Source organism: Seriola aureovittata, chromosome 1 (genome assembly GCF_021018895.1).
Source record: "Seriola aureovittata isolate HTS-2021-v1 ecotype China chromosome 1, ASM2101889v1, whole genome shotgun sequence".
Lineage (NCBI taxonomy): Eukaryota > Metazoa > Chordata > Actinopteri > Carangiformes > Carangidae > Seriola > Seriola aureovittata.
Window position 1 is genome coordinate 31074480 of NC_079364.1, and position 27212 is coordinate 31101691.

At 38.4% G+C, this 27212-nt stretch overlaps 1 protein-coding gene across 1 annotated transcript; it reads left to right on the forward strand.

Moving 5' to 3' along the window:
• The first annotated feature begins 14876 nt into the window (after positions 1–14876).
• Positions 14877–23227, forward strand: snrpa1 (small nuclear ribonucleoprotein polypeptide A'). Its single transcript, XM_056381981.1, has 9 exons — positions 14877–15068; positions 17054–17201; positions 18365–18443; positions 19346–19392; positions 19484–19586; positions 19914–19993; positions 21225–21300; positions 21930–22023; positions 22938–23227. The coding sequence occupies exons 1-9, from the start codon at positions 14987–14989 to the stop codon at positions 23099–23101; spliced, it is 873 nt and encodes a 290-aa protein (XP_056237956.1). The 5' UTR covers positions 14877–14986; the 3' UTR covers positions 23102–23227.
• The last annotated feature ends 3985 nt before the right edge of the window (positions 23228–27212 follow it).

The window sequence follows — 27212 nt, forward strand, 5'->3', positions numbered from 1 at the left end:
CAATGAACGCCAAGACCACTTTTTCAGATAAATTTAAGTTAATAAATTAATATTCACAACTGTGCCTAGTGATCTTTGATATGTAGATTAGTTTATTCATGTTTAATTAACACTGACAAATGTAGTTATCAGGATTTTTCCAAATTATTAGGAGAAATATGTTATTGGGATCATTCAGTGTGACAAACATAAGCATAATGCCAGTATATTGTTTCTCTACAAGTAGGATTCATTTTAAAACTATTTACTGTGTTTGCCAGATGTTGGAGTGTTTCGTAAAAATGCCAATACTGAATATTTTTTTAGAAAAGCAGTTTGTGTATAGGGTGTAATTGCCTTTCCACACAGATCCATTGTTAATCTTTAAATGAGCTATATTAATATTGTGAAAGTATCAAAGTATCAAAGTGCTTGGTCCACAGAGCCTGTGTACAGAAACTGAGCCTGAAAACCATCCGTCAGGACTTCTGGAACTTTGTGATACAGTCACTGCTCTCACCTATACCCCAAACCCCGCCCACCTGGACCTACTATATTTTTATTTGATCACTCAGATAACAGTCAGCCAATCAGTACATTTACCTACTTACCTGTCAGAATTACCTGTTGTCATTAGAGCTCCAGAGAGAAGCTTGAGAGAGGAGATGCAAAACTACATTGTGATGGTTTTTGATTCTTAAAACCACAAATATATCTTCTCATGGATCAACACTTCAAATGAAACACAGGAAAGGTCTGAGTTACACATGGGACCTTTAAGTTTACTTAAAATTATATTCCCTTTATTACATTTACTTTTGAGCCATCGTAATCACTAATGCATCAGAAAATAACTTGGATGTGAATATTAATATATGGGGTCCTAATATTGTGATAACAATACTTGCCGTGGGTTCGAAATTAATGAGGAACATCTCATGAAGAAAGTTCCGAGTATGTTGATTTACAGATATTTATTTATTTATTTATTTATTTATTATTCCCTCATGATTCATTCATCATTATCATCGTCTATGTCTTAGGGAGCTACTTATTAACGACTCATTAGCTATGGGTTAACTAGAGTAAACTAGGTTTTTCCTTACTTGTTCTGTAATAACTATGCTTGATTTTTTTGTACTGTATTGTTAACTGTTACCATATCATAAATATATATACCATAAATATAATGTCACCTTTAGTCAGTAGTAAGTGAGAGCATATGGAAGCGTGTTCAGTGGTAGTTTGGGCTCTGACTTGAATGGAATATGAAAAAGTTATGAAAAAATATTGAGATTTTCTGAGTCAAGCTGAAATGTGGCAGCACATGGTCAGAGTGTGTTTGAACAGTGTTCGCCTCCTTTAACCAACAGTGATAACTGGATTGAGACTTGGTTTGGGCCCAATCACAACAAATCAACACCTGTGGTTTGACATGGATTATTTCTGAATGTAATTTTTTTTATTTTTTTTTTTTTATCAATCAAACCAGGGTTACACAGCAAGTATTTGATAAGATGCAAATATATCTACCATACCAAGCTCATACTGTACATATAAATATAAAACAGGTTCAGTGGAAACTCCCCTATATATAATCCAGACTTATCTTTTATGATTAAATTGTGAAGTAATATGACCAGTCAGTTGGCTTAGTAAAGGACAATCCCAGAATCGCTTTGAGTGCCATACATGTAGGCTAATATTTTATTTATGAGATTAATGTTGTTTTATAAGCTGATTACAAATATGCCATTAGTAGTTTATGGCACATACTCTAGTAATTTGTCATTATTATATATTTTTAATATAACTTGAAGGTACAAATATAGAGCATCTGTATGATGTAGTGCCATTTTGCTAATGTAGAACAATGCAGAACAGTAAGTGGATTTTATCCAACTGAATAACATTTATAAACTGAATTAAATTCAGGTGTGAGATCCTACATTTACACTTTTCTTAAACATCATGTAAACAACAAAACCTGGATTCCCTAATGGAGGTAAGGGATTTGAGAAACCTTATTTCCCCAGACAGATTTCTCCAGGAGAACACTTATTTATTTGACTGCAGTATGGATAGGGCAGCAATTTTAAAAGAGTGGGGGTTCTAATGGTGGGACAGGAGCACCTGAACCTCTGCCTTTGGCCCTTTTCCAGTCTCCACAACCTGCCAAATCAAAATGAATGCCATGCATTTCTACATTTTCTTCACCACCATACGCAAATAATATTGAGTTTGAAATGTACACTATGCCAAGCACCACACCCTTCACTCCAATATTCACCAGCATTCACATACCGTAATATTAAGCAATGACCTCATCTGCTCTGATTGAGGTTGATGCCTGATGTGATTTCCTGTCATAAATAGAACACAGCAGTAACAGGGACAAGATGATGGCGATGATGATTTTCAAAAAAATTGATTTTGAGCTCAAACATGTAGATTGAAATTTCATAAATGAACACCTATATATTAATTCAAGAATAATTGAATGTATTAATATAACAATAAATGATTGCAATCATAGACTTCAACCTAGGTTTGTGCTTCTTTCCATTTTTTTTTATTAATTATGATAGATAATACAGTACTCCACCTCAAATATTTTAATTGCCATGTCACAAATAAATAACAATAAAGGCCATACAGCTTAATTGCTCCACATTGTGTTAAACAAACCGTCAAATAAAGGTAAGGGTTGAATATACATTGTGACTGGCCAGTTAGCCCACTGCAGAGATACAGGGATGGTAAAAACTTTATGGATCTTTAATGGCCCACTAGGCGACGTGGCAGGATTTCTCTGATGGAATCCTGTTTGTCACAACACCCATAAGACCTACATAAGAATGTGCAGTCTGAAAAGCTGGTGTTGTACCTGTGGTGGAAGATGAGCAATGACGGCTGTCCTGACTTGGGTTAGTTCTACCACTGGGGCCAGAACAGAGAAAACGCCCACACTCAAATGACTTGTAGCGGACACACCTGGCCAGGAATCAGTCACAAGCCATTAAGGAAGTTCATTATAAGGACATGCAGAGTTACGGACCCACAATTGACACTTTGTGACTCTTCCCATCATCAAACTATCAAATTGATAGGAAACAGAGACAAAGGATCCTTCTCCCACAAACAGTTAGCATGTCAGAGAGACACAGAACCAGACCAAAGGTCAAAGGGTCAGCTCCAGAGGATCAACCAATGGACACCAGACAACTGGAGAATATAGGCAAAATCTCCAGTTTGTAATAATAAGACTTTGTCTAATGATATTTGATTGTTTCTTATATAGAAAAGTAACACCAAAAGGACTGATTAATATTAAGGTGTGAATCCTGGCCTCTCTGTGCCATGCATGAACACACACACACACACACACACACACACACACACACACCCACACACATACCGACACACACACACGCGCACGCACATACACACACACACACATACACACACCGACACACCAACACACACACACACACACGCACACACACACACACGCGCGCGCACACACACACACACACACACACACACACACACACATCGACACACACACACACACGCGCGCACACACACACACACACACACCAACCTCCCTTCTTCTGTCCCTCTCTAGATAAGAATCATAAACTACAACCCACATTGCAGTCCTGAGCAGTGACCAGCAGAACTCTCTTCACATGCACATTTTGCACTGACTGTTAGTTCTTTAGTTTTAATGAGTTGTCGGTTCACACTAATTATGGCTCGTTCTTCGGCACTAACAGACTGGAGGGATGCTGGTATACAGTTTGTTAAGTAAATGTTTACTTTCTTAATGTCTTACAGTTTTAATGGTTATGATGCGCTGTAAAAGCTAGTGCATTTTTTTTCTACATGTTTTGACCAGAGAACGGACACAGTTAACATCCAAATTAATATTATTAATTTAATTAAAGTGTTAATGAGAATTACAGTTGCACTTTGCTAACCTGGCTAGCTAGCTGATTACTTAATGTTTCTTATGCTAACTGTACCTGGTCCCAAACATGCAAACATTTGCAGGACAAGATAAATATAATGTAACAATTAAATCAGTATCATGTTATTAGAAAAAATCAGTCGATAGAATTTTCCTACATAGAGCAAAACATTCAGCTTTATCTCATTAACTTATTTTCCTTCTCCTCTTCTCACTGGTATCGAAATTGTATTGAGTTCAATACACAATGTATACTAAAACATTATCTTGTAGAGTTTGTCATTTAATACTGTAAATTCATACACAGCAGTCCCGACTGAAGCAGACATTTATGTACCTGTACTGACAGCTGGTATATGTGTGTGATTAACTGTGATTTACCATGGGTTAACTAAAGTCATCAGTATTCACAGGTTCCGTTTCTTGCCTTTTACTTCATTTCTACTGTTGTTGATGGACGATAGCAATAACATTTAAAGAACAGAATCGGTTCTAGCACAGTCACTATCTTCACAGGTGAAAGTATTTACAGATTTAACATCAAAACGGTTTTCAATAGGAAACAGATGGAACTGACCCACCAGAACTACAACCTGGAGCAAAACCAGATTAATAGATGTGTGCTGCTGTTACCTCATAGACATATGTATTAGCCTTACGCTCTCTTTAGTGTGAACTGAAAGTTGACAGTTAAGATTTTGAAGCAGTTGTCAGTGTAGTACAGCTCATGTACATTAATTTTATTCATAACTTAATTGTTATCATCGAAAAGGTGATAGGTGAAAGGTGAGACCTACTTTGATTAAACTGTACTGAGTATGTTTTTTTCATATTTACCATGTGCCTCATGATGAATCTAACAGGTCACTTTTCATTCATTGTTATTAAAATTGGTAAGTACATAAGACAAATTAGTGCTGCTACTGTTAAAATTCATACTAGACACTCTATAAAAACTATCAACAAAGCAAAGCTTCATAAAAAACTTTATTTCACATTAAAACTGCATTCATTTGCAGTTCATTTGCATTTGCTCCATCACTGGAGACGTGTACAAAAGAATGTAAGAAATGGATGAATTAAATAATGTGTGCAATTTACAATCAACTGTAACTGACAAATTAAAACTAAAATACAGTTGTGGATGAAGGTACAGGTGAACTTCACTGTCACAAGACAAGTTTAGGACAAGATAGGTAGATAAATCCTTTTTAGTAACAAGTAAAAATTATAGTAGAAATGTAAAATATAATACTTCATAGCTAAGTGAGGACAGTGCAACAGTCTGTTGACAGGACTGTAAGCTATTGCAGCCGTTCATAAGTGATGGAGGTAAGGTGCAAAAAATCCAGGAGCTGTTATTCATCATCAGTCTTCATGTGTGACGCAGTTTACATGAAGCAGACGAGAAGCTGTTCTGAAGTCTGTTCATGTTCTGCAGAACCAATTTAAAACACAAGCTTAGAATACATTTTACACTGTGGTTTTACAGTTTAGCTTTAGCACAAATGCTAACTCAACTACAATAACATTACAAGTTACTCCTTATATATATATGATATCTGCCAAACATGGACATGTATGCTGTTAGCTTCTAAGACTACTTTAACAGTTAGTTATAAAGTTTACCTCGAATTGTGAAAGCTAACAATTTTAGCAGCGTCTTTGCAGGTGGGGTCAGGTTGCCAGTGTAGGTGGACACAGGTCGGATCCACCCTCACTCCTCCCCAGCTCCACCCTCTCAGCCAAATATGGTTTCTTCTGGCTCCAACATATTCTCTCCCACCATTGCCAACTCATCACACTACTCATTTAATTATTATTTTCATCTTTATGATTCTTACACCTTGCATTTACTCTGTAGATAGTAGTTTAGTTAATAAACTTTATTTACACTCAGTTGTTTTCCTGTTGTTTTCTTTTGACGTAGAGACTGGAGATCCATTGAATCGAGAAGTCACGGCTTCTGATATGAGAGTGATCACATTAATCAATGAAGTAATTCATTGCTGTCCTCCCTGAGGACTGGTGCCCCCTTTTAATAAGAGCAAATTCTAGATTGTGGTGTTCACACTACAAACTGATTATAAGGTCCACAGAGAGGATGGGTGTTTATCCCATGCAGTCCCAGGTATCAGGCTTCATTTGACCGTACAACTCTGTCTTTCATTAATTACTTTGTTTGTTATCAACACAAAGAGGAAATGTTGTTAATAACATATCAGGAAAGTCACAAAATGTTGATGTTAATAATGACTGGTCCTTTACTTCATAAGCTTACCATCCAGCCCGACCACCACCCTGAAACTACAGTGCAGTGCCCCTTACTCAATATTAATACTCATTATAATGTGGTCGATGAAATGTACGGTAGGTTTTCTTGAAAAATGTATTTTATGTAGACAGGTTTAGCCCATTACACGGAACATTGTCATAGTTTAACTTGTATGAGGATCAGCAGTGACACAGCCCACCTCATGTACAGTTTTCTCTGCCTCAGAACATGGTTGGAGGTGATTGTTGCTTGACAAAAGCTTTGGCCTTTTATTACATCCTCTGAGCAGCACTACACCTTCAGAGCAGACTGGAGCCTTCAGTGAGTTGATATTGGAAAATGATGGGACAGCTAGCTAGTTAGCATGCTAATTTCAGTGATAGAGACGAGTTAACATTGGTGTTGATTTCCACCTGTGGAGACAGCTGTTGGTGAGTAAAGGAATGAAGTTTGATGCTGAACTCACAATTTTTTTAGACTGGTTAGTGAACAAATGTTAACGCTAATGTTAGCTAACAGATATTCTTCAGCAACTTCAGTTGGAGTCAGGAATGTTTCCTGACACAATGTACAGCACTTACCTCAACACATCCAAAGGCCATTTCTCAAAGGTTAACTTTTTAAAATTTAAAAATTGTCACTTATAAATGATCAAATGTGAACTTTGTCAGGTGCAAGCATTCATGATTCACAGTAAAAGTCAGGAAGGGATAGGATGAAATTAATCTTTGGGTCTGGTACGTCTTCTGTTTGTGCAGTTTTTTTAATATTTTTTTTACACATTACGCAAGTGGAAATTTTCTTTGATTATCTCACTAGAATGAAACTGGTTAATACAGCATGTCAGTATTACTGTTACACTGGGGCAGCTGTTGCAGGATGTCAATATTTTGATACTGGCCATAATCACCTCCACTCTAAGATTCTGAGATTTCCCCCTAGTCTTCTATAGCCACCTCCGGGAGGTAAAAAGTTGGGTTTACATGTTGTTGTTCGCGGTGTTACCTGAGTGTGGTCAGAAATAAAACAGGATGTTAACTGTCCAACCAGAGTAATGTGTTTAGACTTAAAGACAAATAATGTTTCTACTTACACTCACGAACTTAGTTGAGTTAGGAAAAGTTTAGAAAATGTGCACAATGACTTAAAGACACAATATGTTGATTTGCATTTAACCAAAACCAACATCTGTCCCTAATTGTAACGAGAATCTTTGTTGCTGAAATCTAATCTCAGACGCAAACCAGTGGATGCACAGTCCGGTCTCTGGTGTGATAGTTATGAACTTCATACACCCACCATTCATCCAAATAGCTTCTTGCGAATCTGCTGATAGATTCAACTTCACCTCTCAGCTCCTTGATTTGCCGACAAAGAGAACTTAATACAAGTTTATCACCTCCATTTGATGCTTATTACAGAACATTACACTCACAGATAAGCTCCTTTAAAGTATATATTTTCAACAGATAAAAATAAAGTGACATGATGTAAACAGTGGTGGAAGAAGTACTGAGATCCGAAAGTAGCAATATCTCAATTTTATTACAAAAAAAGACTTTGCAAAGATGGAGCTATTATGAATTATATGCAATATTTGGCTAAATCTTTAGCAATGCATCATATTTGATACATTTATCAACTTTGTACGTAAAAACTTTACAGTAAGCAAGTAAGCAGCTACGCCAGCTCTCAGATAAATTGGTGGAGTAGAAGTTTAAACTAGTGTGTAGTGGAAACATTCAAGTATTTGAATACAATACATGAGTAAATGAACTTGTTACTTTCCACCTCTGGATATAAACATATTATGTTGTGCCTCGTGAGCAGGAGTCATCCCTTTGTTGTATGAGCAACAGTTTCCATCTGGCTTTGTGGTAGATAGAATATCGTAAACACGGATTCAGTCGTCAAAAAGTTGTGACATGGAATGATTGTTTTCCTTCACCTAAAATTGTGTTTCGTTTTTCCAACAGCAACAATAATGTAGACCGCCTCTCGTGAAAAACACATGGACAATAAAAAGAAAACATGTTTGCAATCTACTCCACTAACCCAACTTTCTGAAACCCACGGATGATTATCTGTCCACTGTACACAAAAGCCACAGGTATGGCTGAAGCTTGCATGCCAGAGAGATAAGTCTGATGTGTAAGTGTTTGAGTTGTTATCAGTGTGTATCAGGTTAGACTGATAGCTCTGGGTGATGCTGGGTGCTACTATTTGTCTAGCAGGAGTGGTGCTGGACAGGGAAAGAAACCAGGAGGAAGAAGCCAGAGGGAAATATAGGAAATATATAGGTAAGGTACAGCTTGGCAGCACAGTACACCCAGGAATAAGGTTTGTATTGGGAGATTTTCTAAGCACGATTAACATGCATTTTGAGGAGACAAAAGAGATTCTCCTCAGTGAGACCTCAGATGAACCAGTGCTGACCACTCCCCACTGAGCATGAACTCTACGCACGGTGGAGCAAGTGTTCAAATCCCTCACGACAAATCTCCGTGGCCAAGAGAGCCCAGCAGTGCCTCTACTTCCTCTGTTGGCTGAAAAAGATGCACCACCGGGAGCATCCTGACCAGCTGTATCAGTCTATATATGTCTGCCAATACGCAAATGTATTTTATGTAAATAAATTCAATTTCCATGTATGTAATATACAGTACATTTCTATTTTATATGTACATATGAAACCTATTTGAAATTGGAACAATTTCATATATTGACATATATATCTAGCCTATACAAATATATACATTTATGTATGCTTATATTGTAGACAGACGTTACATAATTATATATCCATATGTTGACATTATATAAATTAGGGCCCAAAAGTTTGAGACCATTTTCCCAGAATGTGAAGTTAGACATCTTTAAAATGAATGAGAAATTACAAAGAAAAACATAAACGTATAGATTTTTTTAGACATGTATGTGGTTTTAATAGACTTTCAGAAATGAATTAAATATATAACGTTACATGTTAACACATAATTTTTACATAGAACACATATACTTGTGAAATGTTGCAAGCATTTGTGTTTTATGTAAAATTTCAGCACATGCATATTTTTAATATATGTACATATACAAATTTTACTATGGGCATTTCAAATATGTTATAGACTTATAACTTTATATATCCAGAGGATGTATATGTGTGATAATAATATATCCCCTTATAAGTGACATATATAGCAACACCACTCTTGATATATAGGGACATATTACATTTCTGTGTGGGTGGTAGGGGAGCTGCTGGACTGCTTTTCTCACCAAGCAGTCAGACTCTTGAACGTTGCCCCCATCTATTGTCTATACCTTGCTTTAACCACTCCTCCCCCCACAGGCACACACAGCACACATACATCCTTATCACACTATATTTATGAGGACCCATCATTGACATAATGCATTCCCTAGCCATCTAAACCCCCCCCCCCCCCCCGCTTGGGTACAAGTTGACTTTAAGTGCCCCTCAAATATATTTGTAATCAATTTCTTTTTACATGAAATGGCTAATTTCAATCCCAACAGCTTTTGAAATAATGTTTTGGTGCCAAACGAAACTGCTGAAAAGCATTCTAACGTTGGTAAAGCCCACTGAGTCAGTTTTTGCGAAGACAAAAGTCTTGTCGCCTTGTCATATGATGCACCCAATCCTACATTACAGCCTCACCTGTGATCAATAATTGATCAATCAATTAGTGGGTGTGTATAAAAAGAACCCCAGCTCACCAGACCTTCACATCAACTGCGACTTGTCCTCTGACAACATGCCTAAGATTCACCCTGAGACCAAAGCGTTGATTATCAAGAGGCTGAAGACCAGATCCACTGCTGAGGTGGCTGACACCTTCAATGTGTCTCAATATCAAGTACAAAGAATAAGAAAAAGATTTGAAGAGACTGGAGATGTTTTTGACAAGCCCAGGTCCGGCAGACCCCGCAAGACAACTGCTCGGGAGGACCGTTTGTTGGGTCGAAAATCCAAGGCCAGCCCCTGTTCCACTGCAGCAGAGCTCCACCAGGCCTGGTCACCTCAAGTCCCCGTGTCGACCAGGACAGTTTGTAGAATTCTGTCTCGAAATGGCCTCCATGGTCCAATCAGTGCCCAGAAACCAGCACTAAACAAAAGGCAATTAAGAAAACGTGTGGCATTTGCCAAGGCCCACAGCCTGCTAAAAGGATGGACGCTGGAAAAGTGGCAGAAGGTGGATTTCTCAGATGAGTCTTCGGTTGAATTACATCACAGCCGCCGCAAATATTGCAGGAGACCTACTGGAGCCTGCATGGATCCGAGATTCACCCAGAAAACAGTTAAGTTTGGTGGCAGAAAAATCATGGTCTGGGGTTACATCCAGTATGGGGGTGTGCGAGAGATTTACAGGGTGGAAGGCAATATCAATAGCCTAAAATATCAAGAAGTATTAGCTACCTCTTATATTCCCAACCATAAAAGGGGTCAAATTTTGCAGCAGGATGGTGCTCCATCGCGTACTTCCATCTCTACATCAAAGTTCCTCAAGGCAAAGGAGATCAAGGTGCTCCAGGACTGGCCAGCCCAGTCACATGAACATCATTGAGCATGTCTGGGGTAGAATGAAAGAGGAAGCATGGAAGACGAAACCAAAGAATCTTGATGAACTCTGGGAGGCATGTAAGACTGCTTTCTTTGCTATTCCTGATGACTTCATCAATAAATTGTATGAATCATTGTCGAACCGCATGGATGCAGTCCTTCAAGCTCATGGAAGTCATAGAAGATATTAAATATGGATTTCACAGCACCACTACTTAATTCACTGATGTTATGCAACATATTTTTGTATTTGAAGTAAATCATTTGTTCAATTTTCACATTACTCTCTGTAGGCGACAAAACTTTTGTTTTGCCAAAATCTGACCTTTCTGTGTTCATTAAATGATCAATCTTTCTTCAGTGAAGCAAATTTATTTTAGTATATTAAACATAATTTAGGAGGGTTTTAGCTTTCATATGAGCCATTTCTAAAACCAATGGATTAATTAAAAGTCAGGTTATAAGCTGTTGTTTCTACAGAATGGATAAGTGACAAGACTTTTGTCAGGGACTGTATTAAAACAGTGTTTTCTGTGTTCTACCTGTTTATGTTGCACCCTGCGGTCCAAGGAGAACATCATTTTGCTTTGTGCTGTACTCTAAATGGTTGTGATGATGATAAAACTATATTTGACTTGATCATTTGGGTCTGTAGGAAATTGTTTAGGGTACCTTGGTGTCAGAAAAGGAAGAGGGGACTTCCTGCTTCACTAGCTGCTCCAAACACTTGTCGGTGCAGCAGAGTTGTAGTTACTTAGGCAGGTGACTGTCCTCTTGAGAGAGGTGGGGACCACAGAAGCTTTAGGGAGAGGTTGTAAATGAGTTCCTGCCCTGGGATGACATTGGGTCCTTGTGCTTTCATACGTAGGTACAGAAAATATCAAATAACAAAAGGAGAACAAATAAAGACTCATGAAGAAATCAAACAAAACTGGCTTCACCTGAGCCTGTTTGTACTGTGTGACTGGCTGTGGGATTATGACTGTGGGTATGTCTTGGGTGTGTGAATTGTTTTTGTGCTTAGTTTAATGTGTTTTATTTTGTTCCTCAAGATCTCCATCGTCTCTATGGTACATAATCAAGACAACCACGACTGAGACGTGACAAATGTTATTTGGTCGGATTAATTAAAAGAATAAAGAAATCCATAAATATACACTGTCTAATGATTGTCTTTTTCAGTGCCTTTTATTATTTTTCCATCACTTTCTTTTATCTTTCATTCTTTGCGGAGGTTTAGTTATTGATCTTTTTCATATTTTTTCCCAAACTATAGTAATATTTTCCTCAATAGTCCCAATATATTAACAGTAAGGTTTATGTTTTGAAATTATAACTTCTTGGATAAAACCTTATGGAAAAAGCACATTACTGTTAAAGAGAGACTGACTGACATACGTATGACTTTGTCAGGGTTACATTTTCCTTTCCCTCAAAATTGTCCCTTCCCACTTGCAACACCTTTGCGAGGCCCTGGAGGGCCACTGCCCACAGGTTGGGAATCACTGAGTTATAATATTAAAATGATTGTTAATATGGATAAATGCACAAGTTAAATTGTATGATAATTGAAGCTGCTTTAGAAAGTAGCTGCTACCTACAACAGTGATAATAGGGAAGAAGAAAACTGTGAGGAGAAATGAGGAGCTCAACTATCACAGTAAGACATTATGTTTTCAATTTGACAGACTACAAAAGAAAGAGAATCGTTAAAACAGCTAAAAGGAATGCATGCAGACAGTTTAGCTCTTCTATCAGAAACGTGTGGAACATGTATGGAATATGATCCAATAAAATATCAGTATTTGCAGAACAACAGCTGTGGGAGAAGCCAACCTTTAAGGAGTATTCGCGAGTGTTCACCTTACTGATATGCATAAACAAAGGAAAGAAGAAGTCCATAAAGTGAATATAAACGTGTATAAGAAACAGTCCTAGATGTGGAGTTTACCCTGAAGAACTGACAAGATGTAAGTGGATGTTCTGCACCTGGGCAACATCAAGTTTGTCATGCTGTGGTCAAGCAGTTACCTGAGGAAGCATTGTAACATTGAAGAAGCTCTTTAATAAGATATAGACAGAAAGTGGAAGGGTCCACTAACTTTTCCTTTTGTTGAGCCAGGGAAATGCAGGACCAATAGCACTAACTCATGTAAATCGATGGTAAAGATGATTATTTTTGAGTTATCATATTTTTTATCATTAAAGCTTTTATTTTGTAATTTATTTAAATATACACAAACAGACAGTATTATCTTGGTTATGAGATATTCAAAGGCCCATGGTAAATGTACATATTTAAAACAACCAGAAATAAACATTTAGCAAGGTTATCATATTTTTTAGAAAAATGAAAATTGTTCTAGTGAGCGACCGAGTGGCTTAAGAAGATCCAGAACATGATTTGATTAAAGTTGGTATAGAAATTTAAAACAGCCTGAAGGAAGTTATAGCTATAGTTGTCTTTGATATTGAGAAAGGCTATGACTCTTTGTGGTGAGAAGGTCTTTTAACTAAAATGAACAAGGTAGGCATAGGTAGAAGGTTAAGCCATCAGTCCGACATGATTAAATACTATGATTAAAAATATTTTTGAAAGAAATACAGGAACATTTATACAATCCTCACTGTATGCAGATGATGGAGGAATTTGAAAAAGGGGAAAAATGTCTCATACAGTATGTGTTTGAAAGTCAACAGAAAGCAACAGTAAGTGTGAAGCAGTGGTTCCCAACCTGTGAGATGGGGCCCACTGATGGGTCGTGAAGGTAGTGCAAGTATATTTATATCTACATCTATACTATATAAATGTATGTATGTATGTATATATATTAAAAATTGAAAAACTCCTTTCATTGTTGTTTTTCTTGATTTAGACCTATCACTGTGATAAGCCAATGAAAGGAATTTTGCTGCCGTACCACATTGTACACTTGTTTGCTATTGCAGGCTGATTGCATTACATGCCTGCTCATGAGAGATTACATTCATGGCAACAAAGGACTATCAAAAATAGACAACTGATTAGCAACAGGAAGAATTAAAAGGAAATGGAGTCAAAAGACAAACGGTGAATTGACAAGTGATTGCTCTACTTTCAGTTCTATTCTGAATCGTCATCATTAAAATTAAAAGTGCTCTAAGAACAAATTATTTGGCCTCCCTATTACGTGTTACGGGGTTGGATATGGGCCATCAATATTTTTAAGATTTTCAAGTTGGCCATGAATTGGAAAGGGTTGGGAACTGCTGGTGTAGAGAGATAGTCCGATGATGGGACACATGCTACATGCTAAAACTTAGTAGATATTACATAATGGACAGAAGTTAACACTATATAACAAGCCCATGGAAAAAGTTTGAGAGTTGCATGGTTCATGACGTGGCAACAAAAACTAGACAAGATGCAATACAGAGCATTAAGACTTAGTTTAGGAGCGGTTAAAACCTCGGCCATTAACTATCACTAGTTGAGGTCAGTGAATTGCCATCAGATCTGAGGAGAATGAGGCTGTCATTAACATATTAGATAAGAAGTCAGGGAGGAGGAACTGGATACTTAGCTTCAGCTGGTCTGTAGAAAAAATAAACTGGTTAAAGGAGCGCCAAACTAAATATCTTAGAAATTAGTTTTCAGAGCACAGAAGCAAAATCATCTATTCATTACAGAATAATGGAATCATGGCAGGAAATGTGGGATAACAGTTGTGAGAAACAACAGAAGTAAATGTAGGGAGGAAGCTATCATTTTACAGCACACAGGACTAAATGCCACATTTTTCATAATGGAAAAAGACAGCTTCAGATAAACACACAACTGCTAACTGTAAGGAAACTGTAAAGCATACACTGATAGGAAGTTCAATAGTGAAAGAGAAAGACTGAAGGATAGGCTGATAGCTGTGGGAAGGGGACAAACAATCACAGGTTCAAAGGGCTTCATATAAATATTTAAAGGAAACAGGTCTAATATCCACTATATAAACTCCTACAGTCCTGATGTTACACACTCCGGTACAGTAGGGGGCGGTGTGCGCCTTTCGCGCTGGTTTGTAGCCCGCCATTAATATCAAAGAGGAGGAAGACGTGAGCGAAGCGTTTGTTCCGGGCAGCAGCGTGTTTGCAGTTTTGCTGCAAAAATTAAAAGCCAGTAACGTCTGTTGTTGGCCTCGACATGGTGAAATTATCCGCGGAGCTGATTGAGCAGGCTGCTCAGTATACCAACCCTGTGAGAGACAGGGAGCTGGATTTACGAGGTAAGTTTAACTTTGTTCTTGGAGATGTTAAGTTAGCTTGCTCAGGCTACATGCAGGCCTCACACCGCGCTCCATTCAAAAACTTGACAAATGAAGTCTTGTACTTTTTGATACGACCAGCAAAGTGACTTTCATGCGGGTTCAGGTTCATTTAGTTTACTGCGTAGCTGTTGGTTAGAAGAAAGCGGCAGGTAAGGGTCTGAACTACGTTACCAAAATGTTAAGCTACAGCTTTGCCAGCCAAAGGACAGCTGATACAAAGGCGATGGGATAAAAAGAATAAAGTAAAAACATTTCGCAAAAACATTTCCATTTAGCGTGCACTGCTTAACATGAAGTAGATAGTGCTTTGTTGATATCATTAATAAATGTTTTTTTTTTTTCAATAGCTTCCAATTCATGTGACCCAGTCGTTCAAAGCCTGTGAATCGCATCATCACAGCTTTGTTTATTAATTAGGAATATTTTTTTCATTGCCTAAGTACTATTGGTTCAATGAAAATAAATGCTTACTTAATTTAATCCACCAAAGATGCTTTTTATGACCCGTAAATGTTTTGTGGTATTTATTTATGTTAAATATTCAAGATCATGTTTGAATACTTACCACATGCCCTTAATCCAGTCTGGGCCACTATGTCAGTGGTGACACAGGCTCACATGAGGGGAATCCTCTCAGATTTAGGGCAGTTAACAGCCCAACACTTTGTGCCATAGAAATGACTGCACTTCTATATTAAATGACCCCTGAGGCCAGTACTACGAAGCAGGATTTGAGGTTATCGAGGTAACTTCAGGTTAAACTCTGGGTTTTCAGTCCTAAGACCTAGACTTTACAATAAAGTGATCAATAATAACGAGCAGTAGATGTAAAATATAAATCAGTCGAATAGATCCCTTTCTTGAGTCTTTCCATGTGTCCACTCTGGTCTTAAGATAAAGCTTCTAAAAATATTACACTAAATAAATAGCCTATATAATAACAATTATAGCTTCATTTTAATTGAACAGATATTCTTTAATCCGACAGGATTCCTGACAGTGATGAAGCTTTCACTCTCTTCTTCATCACTGCAGCTCAGAATAACATGAGGAGACTCTGAGACCACAACTGGAAATAAAAACCAAACCTCTGATGTCTTTGATTAGAACAATGATCCACATACTGTTAATTATTTCCATGATTGTAAATTAACATTTCAGTCGGTCTGACTCATCAGACATCAACTACTTCTCTCCTCTCAGAAAAGGTCTGACGTTAACTTTTTTAACTTTAACATTTTATCTACATCTCATGTTCATAAGTTTGTTCATCATCAGGCAAAAGAGCAAAAATACTCAAACGTAATAATTCATGCACTTAATTACAATATATTTTAGTCAGACTTTACAAATTATATTTAGACATTGAAATAATATATTTTTTATTCCAGTCATGTGATCATTTAATCACATTTCACCTTGTTGAGTGTCACTTTTGGATGTTGCTTTAACCAAAATTACCGGCAGGTTTCAGTGTTTCTTCTCAAATCATATTTAGTACTTCATTTGTGGTTCAGACGATGTTGGTTTATAATGAACAACTCCGCCTCGTTCACATGAACGCGCTCGTAGCCTGATAGGTAAACCCAGGGTTAACTGAGCCAGTTGATAACCAGCTTCATAGTAAAGGTTATCCAGGACGGTCAATGTTAGGTTTAGTTAACCCAGACAACTAAAAGTTATCCTGGGTTTGTTGAACTTGCTTCATAGTACAGGCCTCTGGTGTTGTATCACTTTTGTGTTGTCAGCTAGAGACACTATTGTACCATTATACCCATTTTTATGGAAAAACCTTTTTAAACTCATTCCCACATCTCAAGGTGCTCTACTGTATATTAATATTGAAATCTCTGTATCTATGTATCCTACATCATACTGATCTCTAATGATTTTTCAAGTGCAACAGATGTTCCTCCTCAGTATTTCTCTTTTTCATGTGACAGGTTATAAAATCCCAGTGCTTGAAAATCTTGGAGCTACACTGGACCAGTTTGACACTATAGATTTCTCTGATAATGAAGTCAGAAAACTGGATGGCTTCCCTCTGCTCAAGAGACTGAAAACACTTCTAATGAACAACAACAGGATTTGGTAAGTTAAAGCTGCAGCACCCTCCAGTGTCTTAATGCAAAAAAATCAGTATGATGTTCCAGTTAAAGACAAACATGTTGCTTTTTCACACTTAAATTAATCATAGAGCATTTCAGTGCTTCCAGATTAAACATGGGATTGTTATCAAGTCTGATGGGTTTGATATTGCACTTGCTGTTCAACAAATTTACTCCCATTTGGAGCACACATGAAAGTTTCAGTATTAATTACAGCTCCAAGTATCTTGGTGGTTTGTCCTCCACCTACAGACTCAGAGTATGAATCAATCAAATCAATCTTAAAAGAAGTTGCTGTTAGTGTTATTTTGTCATCCTTGTAGTGCAGTCTGTGGGGTGTTTAAAATGTTTTCTCGTGACCTAACCTTGTGACACACATACAGCCCGGTGTATGTACTGTTACAAACAAAGCTTTCTATCCAGGCAGAAATCTCATTTAATATGACCTGATTTGATGTGTAATAGGATTGGTAATGTGCTGACATTACAAACACCTTGATGTAATTTTTCACTGGATAAAATAATAGGATTATGGCTTTTGTTCATTTCATTCATGGGATTAATTCAATTCCCATATAACTGATAGTGTGGTGGCTTTGTGAAGGGGGAACACTGCAGGTATTTTACTAATACAGTCTGTGACAAATATGACAACTTGGTTTGTTTTCATCTGGTGTGAATAGAGCCTTGGCTGCTAGCTTATTGCTTACAGACACTGTGTTTAATGTAGTTAGGCTAAGTTCACACAACAGGCCCGACAGGCCTCTGTTGCCAGACAATATAACCAGATGCCGACCAATGGTCGTACAGATTGTACTTATTGCCCCAGCAGAACTTATTGCAACACAGGCACATCAAAGAAGCCTCTTTTCAACACAGTTTTTTGGACTGAATGCTCATTAGCTCACCACTGAATCAAACTGTAGATTCAGAATATAACATTTGAAATTTAATAACATGAGTGAGAAACACAGACACTGCAGACGCTCAGTAAGTCTATATGTATGCTTTATGAGATGGTACAAACGACTGTAGATGATTTCAGATGGTTTTAATGAAGTGCTGCCTTTGTTGAATTGATCACAGTGTACTTGGCCAGTCAGTATATCGCTGCATGCTCGTAACCTTCTGAAACTTTTTCTCCAGTCGCATAGGTGAGAATCTGGAGCAGTCTCTGCCAGGTCTGACAGAACTGGTCCTCACAAACAACAACATTCAGGAGCTCGTGAGTACATTCATAGTTTTTATATTTGTGATCAACGTGGTGAATATAATCTTTACTGATTTAAACTGACATACAAGAAAAATTTAAATTCCTCTACAGTCTGCAGTCCCTTTATAATTCTTCTCAGTGAAGATTATTGTGATTTTTGTTGATTCAAATCTGCCATCATTTTGGAGTCATTCCATCAACGTGCAAAATTTTATTATAGCAGTACAACTACAGCCTCCAAAACCACTGCTGAGTTGACTTTACACCCGTCTCTGCCAGCGGCAACAAAAACTAAGATCAGCTACATAAGGTTAGAACTTGTGTTTAGGATGTTGTGTCGGGTTGAATTTCACAGGTTCTCTGGTAATGGTGTATTAAGTTGCTCCTGTTAACTTCACTCATCTAGACCAATGCTTTTTATTAAAGGAGCTATTTGTTTTGCTATTGCTACATAGCCAGCGATAGCACTAAAAGCTGTTCACTTACCAGTCAAGAAACATTGTGAGTTCAACATCAAACTTAATTCCTTTTCTCACCAACAGCTGTCTCCAGAGGTGGAAACAAACAGCAATGTTAACTCTTGTCTCTATCACGACTTTTTCTTCTACTGAAGTTAGCACGCTAACCAGCGAGCTCCGATCTGTGTCATCATTTTCCGATAGAGACTAACTGTAGCTTCCGATCTGCCCTGAAGATGTAGACGTATTATAACCTCTACCGCTATAGCTCCTGTCAAGTGACGGTCACCATCACCTGCTCCCAGCAAGAGAAAATTTACAAATAGCCCCTTTTGATTAAGCTCCACTAAATTACTCTAATGTGCCTTCACAGGTAGTAACGTACCAACACTGGAAACTTAACCTGCCTCTTTTACCGTACTGTTTTTCCTACACGGTTGCTCTTTTCCTGTGTAGGGTGACTTGGACCCACTGGCCTCGGTGAAGACATTGAACCTTCTCAGGTATGAATCATCAGTACTCAAACATAATCAGATTATTGAACCGCCTTGTGCCCCACTTAATTATGAGTGTACTTGTTTCTAATAATTTCAGCCTGTTAAGGAATCCAGTGACAAACAAGAAGCATTACAGGCTCTATGTCATCAGCAAAATCCCACAGATCCGTGTGCTTGACTTCCAGAAGGTGAAGCTCAAGGTAAGTGCAAATGAGCAGGTATACTGTGCCAGTTTTTAAGTCTCAATTAAATGTGGATTAATGTGGGATACAGGGCCCTTCAGTGACCCTGCACAGTATTTCAAGGGCTGGCAACAGGTGTTGGTCATGGATCATATGTATTGGAGATGGAAGCTAAAACACCTTTAACCATTACATTTCTAACAATCTTGTTACAATCTGTTGAACATCCAAAGGAGTTGTGGTGAATTGTGCATTTTCCTGCCTGGCCTTGCCCCCACCCCCCCGATGATCGCTCAGTCTGTGATTAACAAGGGTTTTCACTTTAACTGTGTGATATCGTCATAGGAACGCCAGGAGGCGGAGAAAATGTTCAAAGGCAAACGGGGTGCTCAACTTGCAAAGGATATTGCCAGGCGAACAAAAACGTAAGACAAAAGTCCTCGTCAGACAGCAGCTCCTCTGAACCGCTGGATCCTGGCTGATGGAACGGGTTAAACAAACAGTCACCACCTGTCAGATACAGTATATTTGTGAGAATACACTGTGATTAAACGGGTGGGATTGGCTATATTTTTTTGTTTTGGCTATGTCTTTGTGATTCATAGCAAACTCCTAAATTTATTTTAGATTTATTTTTATTTTATTTTAAATTTATTCTTTGTTGTTCAGACTCTGATTCAGCACATTCAATTTGAAATAACTGGACTACACAGCTAGCCAAGAATGCTCTCCAGGATGTAGGCAGACATGTTTTTTTTTGTTTTTTTTTTGTTAGCGGTCATGAGACATAACCTCAGGACTCACTCAGCACAAGATGCAAACCACTGGTAAACCTCAAAAACGGAAAGATCAGGTTGCATTTTGCAAAAACAAGAAGCTGGAAGAGTTCTTCAACACAGTTGTATGGACTGATGAAACAAAAACCAACCTCTATCAAATTAATGGAAAGAGGAACAGCTCATGACCCAAAGCTGCCACCTCATCTGTGGTTCTGTTGTGACTTGGGCCTGTATGGCTGCAAATAAAACTGGCACACTGCTGTTTACAGGAGCATTCTGCGCTCGGATGCCAAATGCGTAAAACTCATTGGACAACATTTCATCATTCAGCAGGACAATGATTCTAAAAATACAGCCCAGGCAACCAGAGCAGGGTGGAGAGGTTGAATTCAAATTAATTTTCAACCCATAAACTCTGACAACTATGTGATAAATGGACAATATCTCTCACACAGGTCTACTCAAATTAAAGCTTAGGCTTGGTAATGAGGCATGGTAATTTAGAGTAGTCTCCATTATTTTGTTTCAAATTGTATGTGCTGGAGCAAAGTCTGAAGAACAAAAGAAAAGGAAAGGAAATTATTAAAAAAAAATCTGGTGTCTGCACTAAAAGATCATCACTTGTTCTGTGTGCCAGCAATCAGAAATCAAAATCATACCTCCCTTAGTGGAAGTAATAACTGTATGAATGGACCTGAACCGTTACAACCTGAAGCCAGTAACGTTCACCACAGTGTTGCTCAGGACTGCTGTCTTTGGACAATGTATCAGTTTATTTGACTAAAGAAAAGACACTACACATGAGATTAACTACACTGGTTGAGAGGTCAGAGAAGCCGTGTTCGTCCATGTTGTCTAAATGATGTGTTCCTTTCAGATTCACTCCTGGAGTGGCAGCACAGCTTGAGAAGAAGAGGACGGGGCCGTCGCAAGCAGACGTGGAAGCTGTCAAGGTTCACTTGTTTACTTGAAAAATGTTGGCACTGGGTTTATGGGGTGCTTAGATTCTGACAGCAGTTTCTGGAGCTTGCAATCACATTTTACAGTCTTCCTTTGAGGACGGAGTTTACTCAGTGGTCATCAAGTATCTCAATTATTAAAGAGGCGGTTTGTTAATGGTCTGATGTTCAGAGCCAAAGAGTGTCCTTGACCAAAGATGGGGGGTTATAATTCAAGAAACTCCATGATAACTTGGCAGTCCCAACCCACTTATGAAGAACAGTGAGATGTTGTTAAAAGCCCTTAAAAAAGCCAGTAAGGGAACCTTGACTGAAGACTGTTTTTGTCAAACTACAGTGTGAAGAATGAACATTTATGCTGAAGTTTCAACTTTGTCATATTTGACTCTTGATATGATGGTCACAATGTGGCTTTGAAGTTTGTTCTAACTGATGTATGATTTAAATAATCACCTTTACTAAGTAGTTGTCATAAGACCACGGTGGAGATGAAGCGTCACTGATGTACTAACTAACCTGGATGAAGATTCAGATCTCTAGCTGTGAATTTGCAGAATGTAAAGGGATGAACAGAGTTTATCAGACCAACCACTGTGGTTTACCTGAGTGTGTTTGTCTTTCAGAATGCCATCGCCAACGCTTCATCACTGGCAGAGGTGGAGAGGTTGAAAGGGATGCTGCAGGCCGGTCAGATCCCAGGCAGAGATCTCAGACAAGGTCAGTGCTCGACAATTACCAGACCTTGACCAATGCTGTAGAAGCTGGTGAACTTTAGACTGTATCATTTCGTTTGTATAGACACATTAGTCAGGATTCCTTACACTGGGTTTTTCAGTTGTGACAAAAATCCACACTGAGGCAGTGATGTTGCCAACAAGTCACAGTAATTGGTAGTAGTAGTTTTAACCACCTTTTTATAATAAAAACACTGAACCAGCAATTAATTCATCCTGCTAACAAGCATTGAGCCTGATATATTGTATTCCTCTGTCCCGTAGGGTTCAATTGTTGTTCAAAAACTATTGAAAACACATTAGGGAACCACACAGTTGCACTGGTTGACATGTTCTTTATTAACCATGAATACACGCTGGTTTATTTTGATTCCGTCCACATACACCACCCTTCAGAAGCTTAATGCTTTCACTTGAGAAAAAAAATCTGCTGTATTTCTGAATTAACAAGGTTATCCCAAAATTCTGAGATATGATCTTGTTAATTCAGAAAAAACAGCATATTTCTTTCTCAAGTGAATGCATTAAGCTTCCGTACCACCCTGCTGCTGCAAAAGATCAGTGGAGCACCAAGGATTAATCTGCCACTGAAAATAGCACACACACACACACACACACACACACACACACACACACACACCCACACACCCCCCACAAATACAATATTAATGATTGCTAAAAATGACGTGTCCAGCTGTTATGGAAAGTTACTGGGGCGTCAAAAAACTGAACTGTTTTCAGTTGAAACCAGTGAACTTGGGGCTTACAAAGAAAAGTATGGGATAACACCAGCCTTACACTATGTTTTTCTTTTTTTTTATATATATCTATATATATATATATATATATGTGTGTGTATTTTGATGGATGGATGAATTGTATCACTTGTAAAATCAGGTCCAGCTGGGATGGTGGAGGAGGAGGAGGAGGAAGAAGAGGAGGAAGATGCTGAACAGATGGCAGCACACATGGGTGGAGATGCTGGAGAGGAGATGAACGAGGGAGATCAAGAGGAGGAGGATGAAGATATGGAAGAAGAGCCACATGTTAATGGCTCCTGAGTACCCTGAAAGCATTTTCGTTGTTGTTTCCATGTTGTTTAATTTCTTGTGTTGCATATAAAATTACCAGGGCTGTTTTTTTATTTTGTAAATTGACACACATTAAACAGATTTTTTTTTCTTAAATCAGAATCTTTTTATTGAGGTTTTGCAGAGTGTATTAACACCAGCTGACACTAATGAAAACATGTAAACACAGATGAACATAACCAAAACTTAACATATGATTAATGTCGCTGTGAGTGGGACGACTTCCTTTTAAGCAATCAGTTGACGTTCTCTGTGGAATGCAGTCCACCTACAGTACATGGTCTCTAAATGTCATATTTTAAAAGGGTGTTACACTTCTAAAAAAGAGATGGATTGAAAATGGTCAAAATTGAAATCATAGTCTGGGATTTCCTGGCTTTTAGTCAGTAGATGGATCATATTCCATGAAGCGCTGGATCCTACAGTTCCCATAATGCAACCAATAGTGTCGTTCAGTTTCACACACCTGACAGACAAAACCACTGATGTCAGCTCTAGCAGTAGCTGTTCACACCAGAAGTGGATTTCTCCACGTTGGTCAGCAAGTGATTCTGCTCTTTTTAAATCATACGTTCTTCCTCTGTCTGCTTGTGTGTGTAAACATCTATTATTGTGAGGACCGGTTTAAGTTATAGACCTAATGGAGTGAAGGGATGTTGGCCAGTCCTTATAACTTCAAAAGGCTGTTTGAGAGTTAAAACTTGTTTTTGAGGTTAGAATTCAGTTTAGGGTAAAATAAGATTATCCTTCATTAGTCCCACAGTGGGGAAATTTGGTGTGTTACATACAGTACAGAAAAGAAAACTGCAGAATGTCAATATCAAATACTTAAAAAAAAAAAAAAAAAGGATAAATGATATATAGATATATACAATTCGATATTTAAAACAAAAATGGCTGCAGATGAGTGTAGTGCACAGTTGGTGTGTGTTAAATATTGCACATGGGGAGCAGCAGGAAGGAAAGACCTGCAGTATCTCATTCACACTGAGGGTGCAGCAGCCTGTCGCTGGGGAGCTGCTCAGTGCTGTCAGAGTCCTACAGGGATGATCGCTTGCTGCCCTAGCAGACCACAGCATAGAAACTGTCTGATGCCACCAGAGCCATAAAAGGTCATCAGGTGTAGGAGTACACTCCAAAAGACCCGAGTCTCCTAGAGTTAGGCATTTAGTTGTTATGGTTAAAGTTAGGGAGCTGATAACTTTTTTGGAATTGCAATTCCACGGTTTGTTTCCCATTCAAAAATGGGTGGGAATACTTAGTTGGAATTGCACTTTGGGAATAAAAATTACCACCAGGAGGTGCTAAACAAAAGTGTAAAAAGCGTTTATTGGAATCTCTAGAGATTGAAGAAGATTCACCGACTGATTTCACATGTGATATCTGTATTCCAGAGATGGTATATAGTTGCTTATACAACACAGCTCAGCTGCAATTGTCTTCAGTACTCTGCCTGCGGCCTCGTACCTATGACTATCTACCTATGACCAAATCACAACCGTGCTGATATTCAGTACATCACTCCCTGCGTGTTGTGACTCCTTTCTATCAGAGCATTAACTTTTTCAGGCATTTGTGCTACAGTAGCTCTTTTGTGGGATCAGACAACATGGGCTATCCTTCACTCCCCACGCACATCAGTGAGCCTTTGGGTATACTACAACAAATATAATTTCACTCATTCTCTGCACTGTCAAGATCACGTGATGCATCATCACTAATGTTGAAGCCAAGTGGCCAGGCTCTGTGCATGTCGTGCATGTATTGTGAGTGTAACCTGAGCAACAGATGTGCACAGAGTTAAGTCAAGCTTTGTGCAAATATAAAGCCTGCATCTCTTTTAAATAGACTCAAAATCTATTTTCTATACAATTACAGGAGAGTATGAAGGCCCCCTGCTTGGTGACACCTAATTTATCCATTATAATCTGTGTATTAAATTAGTATTGCATTAGTACATTGTGTGGTTTCTTAGCTGTGATCCACCAAACACCTCAATATGATGGCTGCTAGTCTAGTACTAATATAATCTAGGGAACCAAATCTTATGAATACCTTAATCATACACTTGGACCTGGATGTCAAATATTCCATAGGTATTAAAATAAGAATAACAAAAATAACCTTATGCCACCCAGCTGTTGTCAGAGGTTTGCAGTCTATCCATTTCAGCAATATATTTTCTCTTCCAGTCTATAATGTGTACCTTGAAGTTGTGTGTCTGGCAGCCCAAACAATAAGCACACCTGTTTCAGTTCAATGTCAAGGATTAGACATTTTGTATCCACTATATTTTCCCAATATTAACCTATATTGTACTAAGCTGGGGAGTAATCTCCAGACGGTGTAGTGGTCTAAGTTGAGTTTCTCTCGTCCTATTAGAACAGACATTCTTTGCTGATTTCCATATTTGTATCCAGGTTGCTTCGTCAACATCTATATCCGACCATGTTGCAGAAGACAGGGGTTTTTGACCGTCTTCAGAAGCACCAGAGTTGGCTGAGGCAGCAAAGGAGCTGAATCTCACCACAGAAAACATGGGAATCGTGGAAGGCTGAGGAAACTGTGTGTATACCTCTGAGACTTCTACCAGAAGGACTGCTGAAATGAAAGTACTATGGAAAAACATTGCACAGCATTTAATACCTTGTTATCATTCCCTATATTGCTTTGTAGTATAGTGTCTTGACTTAATGTTTCATTAATGGTCTTATTGTGACAAATTTCCTACAAATGAGGTATTTATGTTCAAACCATTAGCTTTACTCTTTCCAAGAGAAGAAATGCCCCAGAAGACACTCCCATGTCCTTCGTGGCTTGTCCTATAAATGTCTGTGCGCCAGCACCTGGTAAATTATCATCATGTCCAAAACAGGAGTGAATTGAATTCTGAATTATGCCTCTGCAATGTGAGTCATTTTCATTCAATATGACAAAACATTGTCCTTAAATGTGCACTCAGCTGTTCATTAGTTCTTGTTTTTTTAATATTGGACGGTTGTTATTTTGATTTCAGTCATAATGGCAGACTGGACTGTCCAGTCTGTCATTCGAAAAACCTGGTTCGACTGGACAAACATCTGGAGAATGTCCACAGTGACATCAAGGTTAGTACTTTTTTAGTTAGAAATTGACTGAGGAAGTAGATGGCAAATGCAAGTCCTGAGCTTTTAAATAACTGTCCTGAAATGTTCATGCTATCCCAAAGATATCAGTACATTGGCATTGTTAGGAAAGCCAAGCAGAGGACCAAATTGTTAGACCTGAGGGAGCTGAGGAGATCAAATCCCAGGCCGTCACTGGTCAGCTCATTGGGCCTGCAGCAGCTGAGCTGCAGCAGCGATGAGGAAAGGGGGGGGGTGTGAAGGAGAAGACTCTTTGGACAATTTGAATAGACTTTATGTTATTGTCTGCCCCGTCCTAATGTGTTAAACTTCTTCTTGTCTTGTTACCTGCTTTCCTTGTGTGTATTGAGTCTTTGTGCTCCCAGTTTGTCTGTTTTACTCCTGCTGTTTCCCAGGCGTTTCCTCTTGCCTCTTGTCCGATTTCCTTGGATTTCAGTTAGTTATCCTTTTAATGTTTTGTCTGTGTTTTTTGGACTTTGGATTCTTTTCTGCCTTGCACTGATTTGGTACCTGTTTTGCATTACTTAGTTTTGTTTTTCAAATCTGATCCACCGTCTCACCATCCAGTTTTGTGTTTTATTGGTTGAATAAATCCTTGAACTGCATCTGCTGGTCTGTGTCTGCATTTGGTTCCAGACATACTTCAAACATGACAAAGACACAACAAGAGCCAGGTGAAAGAGAAGAAGACAACCCAGGCCCAAGTACTTCCTGTCTCATCGCTAAGCCAGCCTCCTGTCTTGTAGTGTCAGCAAAGTGCCAGACTGAGGATGAAAGTCCGCTACCTGAAGAAGAGGCTGCGCACCTCCCTGAATCCACCTTTGTGATGTGTAGTAACTGGTGCTTAACCCGTGGTGGTGCCCAGAGCATTTGGATAGATACCATCTAATCTATAAAAGGATACACGCATAAGAAGAGATTGAAATTTTCAATGAAAGCAATGTTTCGTGTCAGGC

Coding starts and splice junctions, on each gene's coding strand:
- snrpa1 (XM_056381981.1), top strand. CDS start 14,987: ATGGTGAAATTATCCGCGGAGCTGATTGAGCAGGCTGCTCAGTATACC. Junction 19,393..19,483: donor AAGACATTGAACCTTCTCAG/GTATGAATCATC, acceptor TAATAATTTCAG/CCTGTTAAGGAATCCAGTGA. Junction 19,587..19,913: donor TCCAGAAGGTGAAGCTCAAG/GTAAGTGCAAAT, acceptor ATATCGTCATAG/GAACGCCAGGAGGCGGAGAA.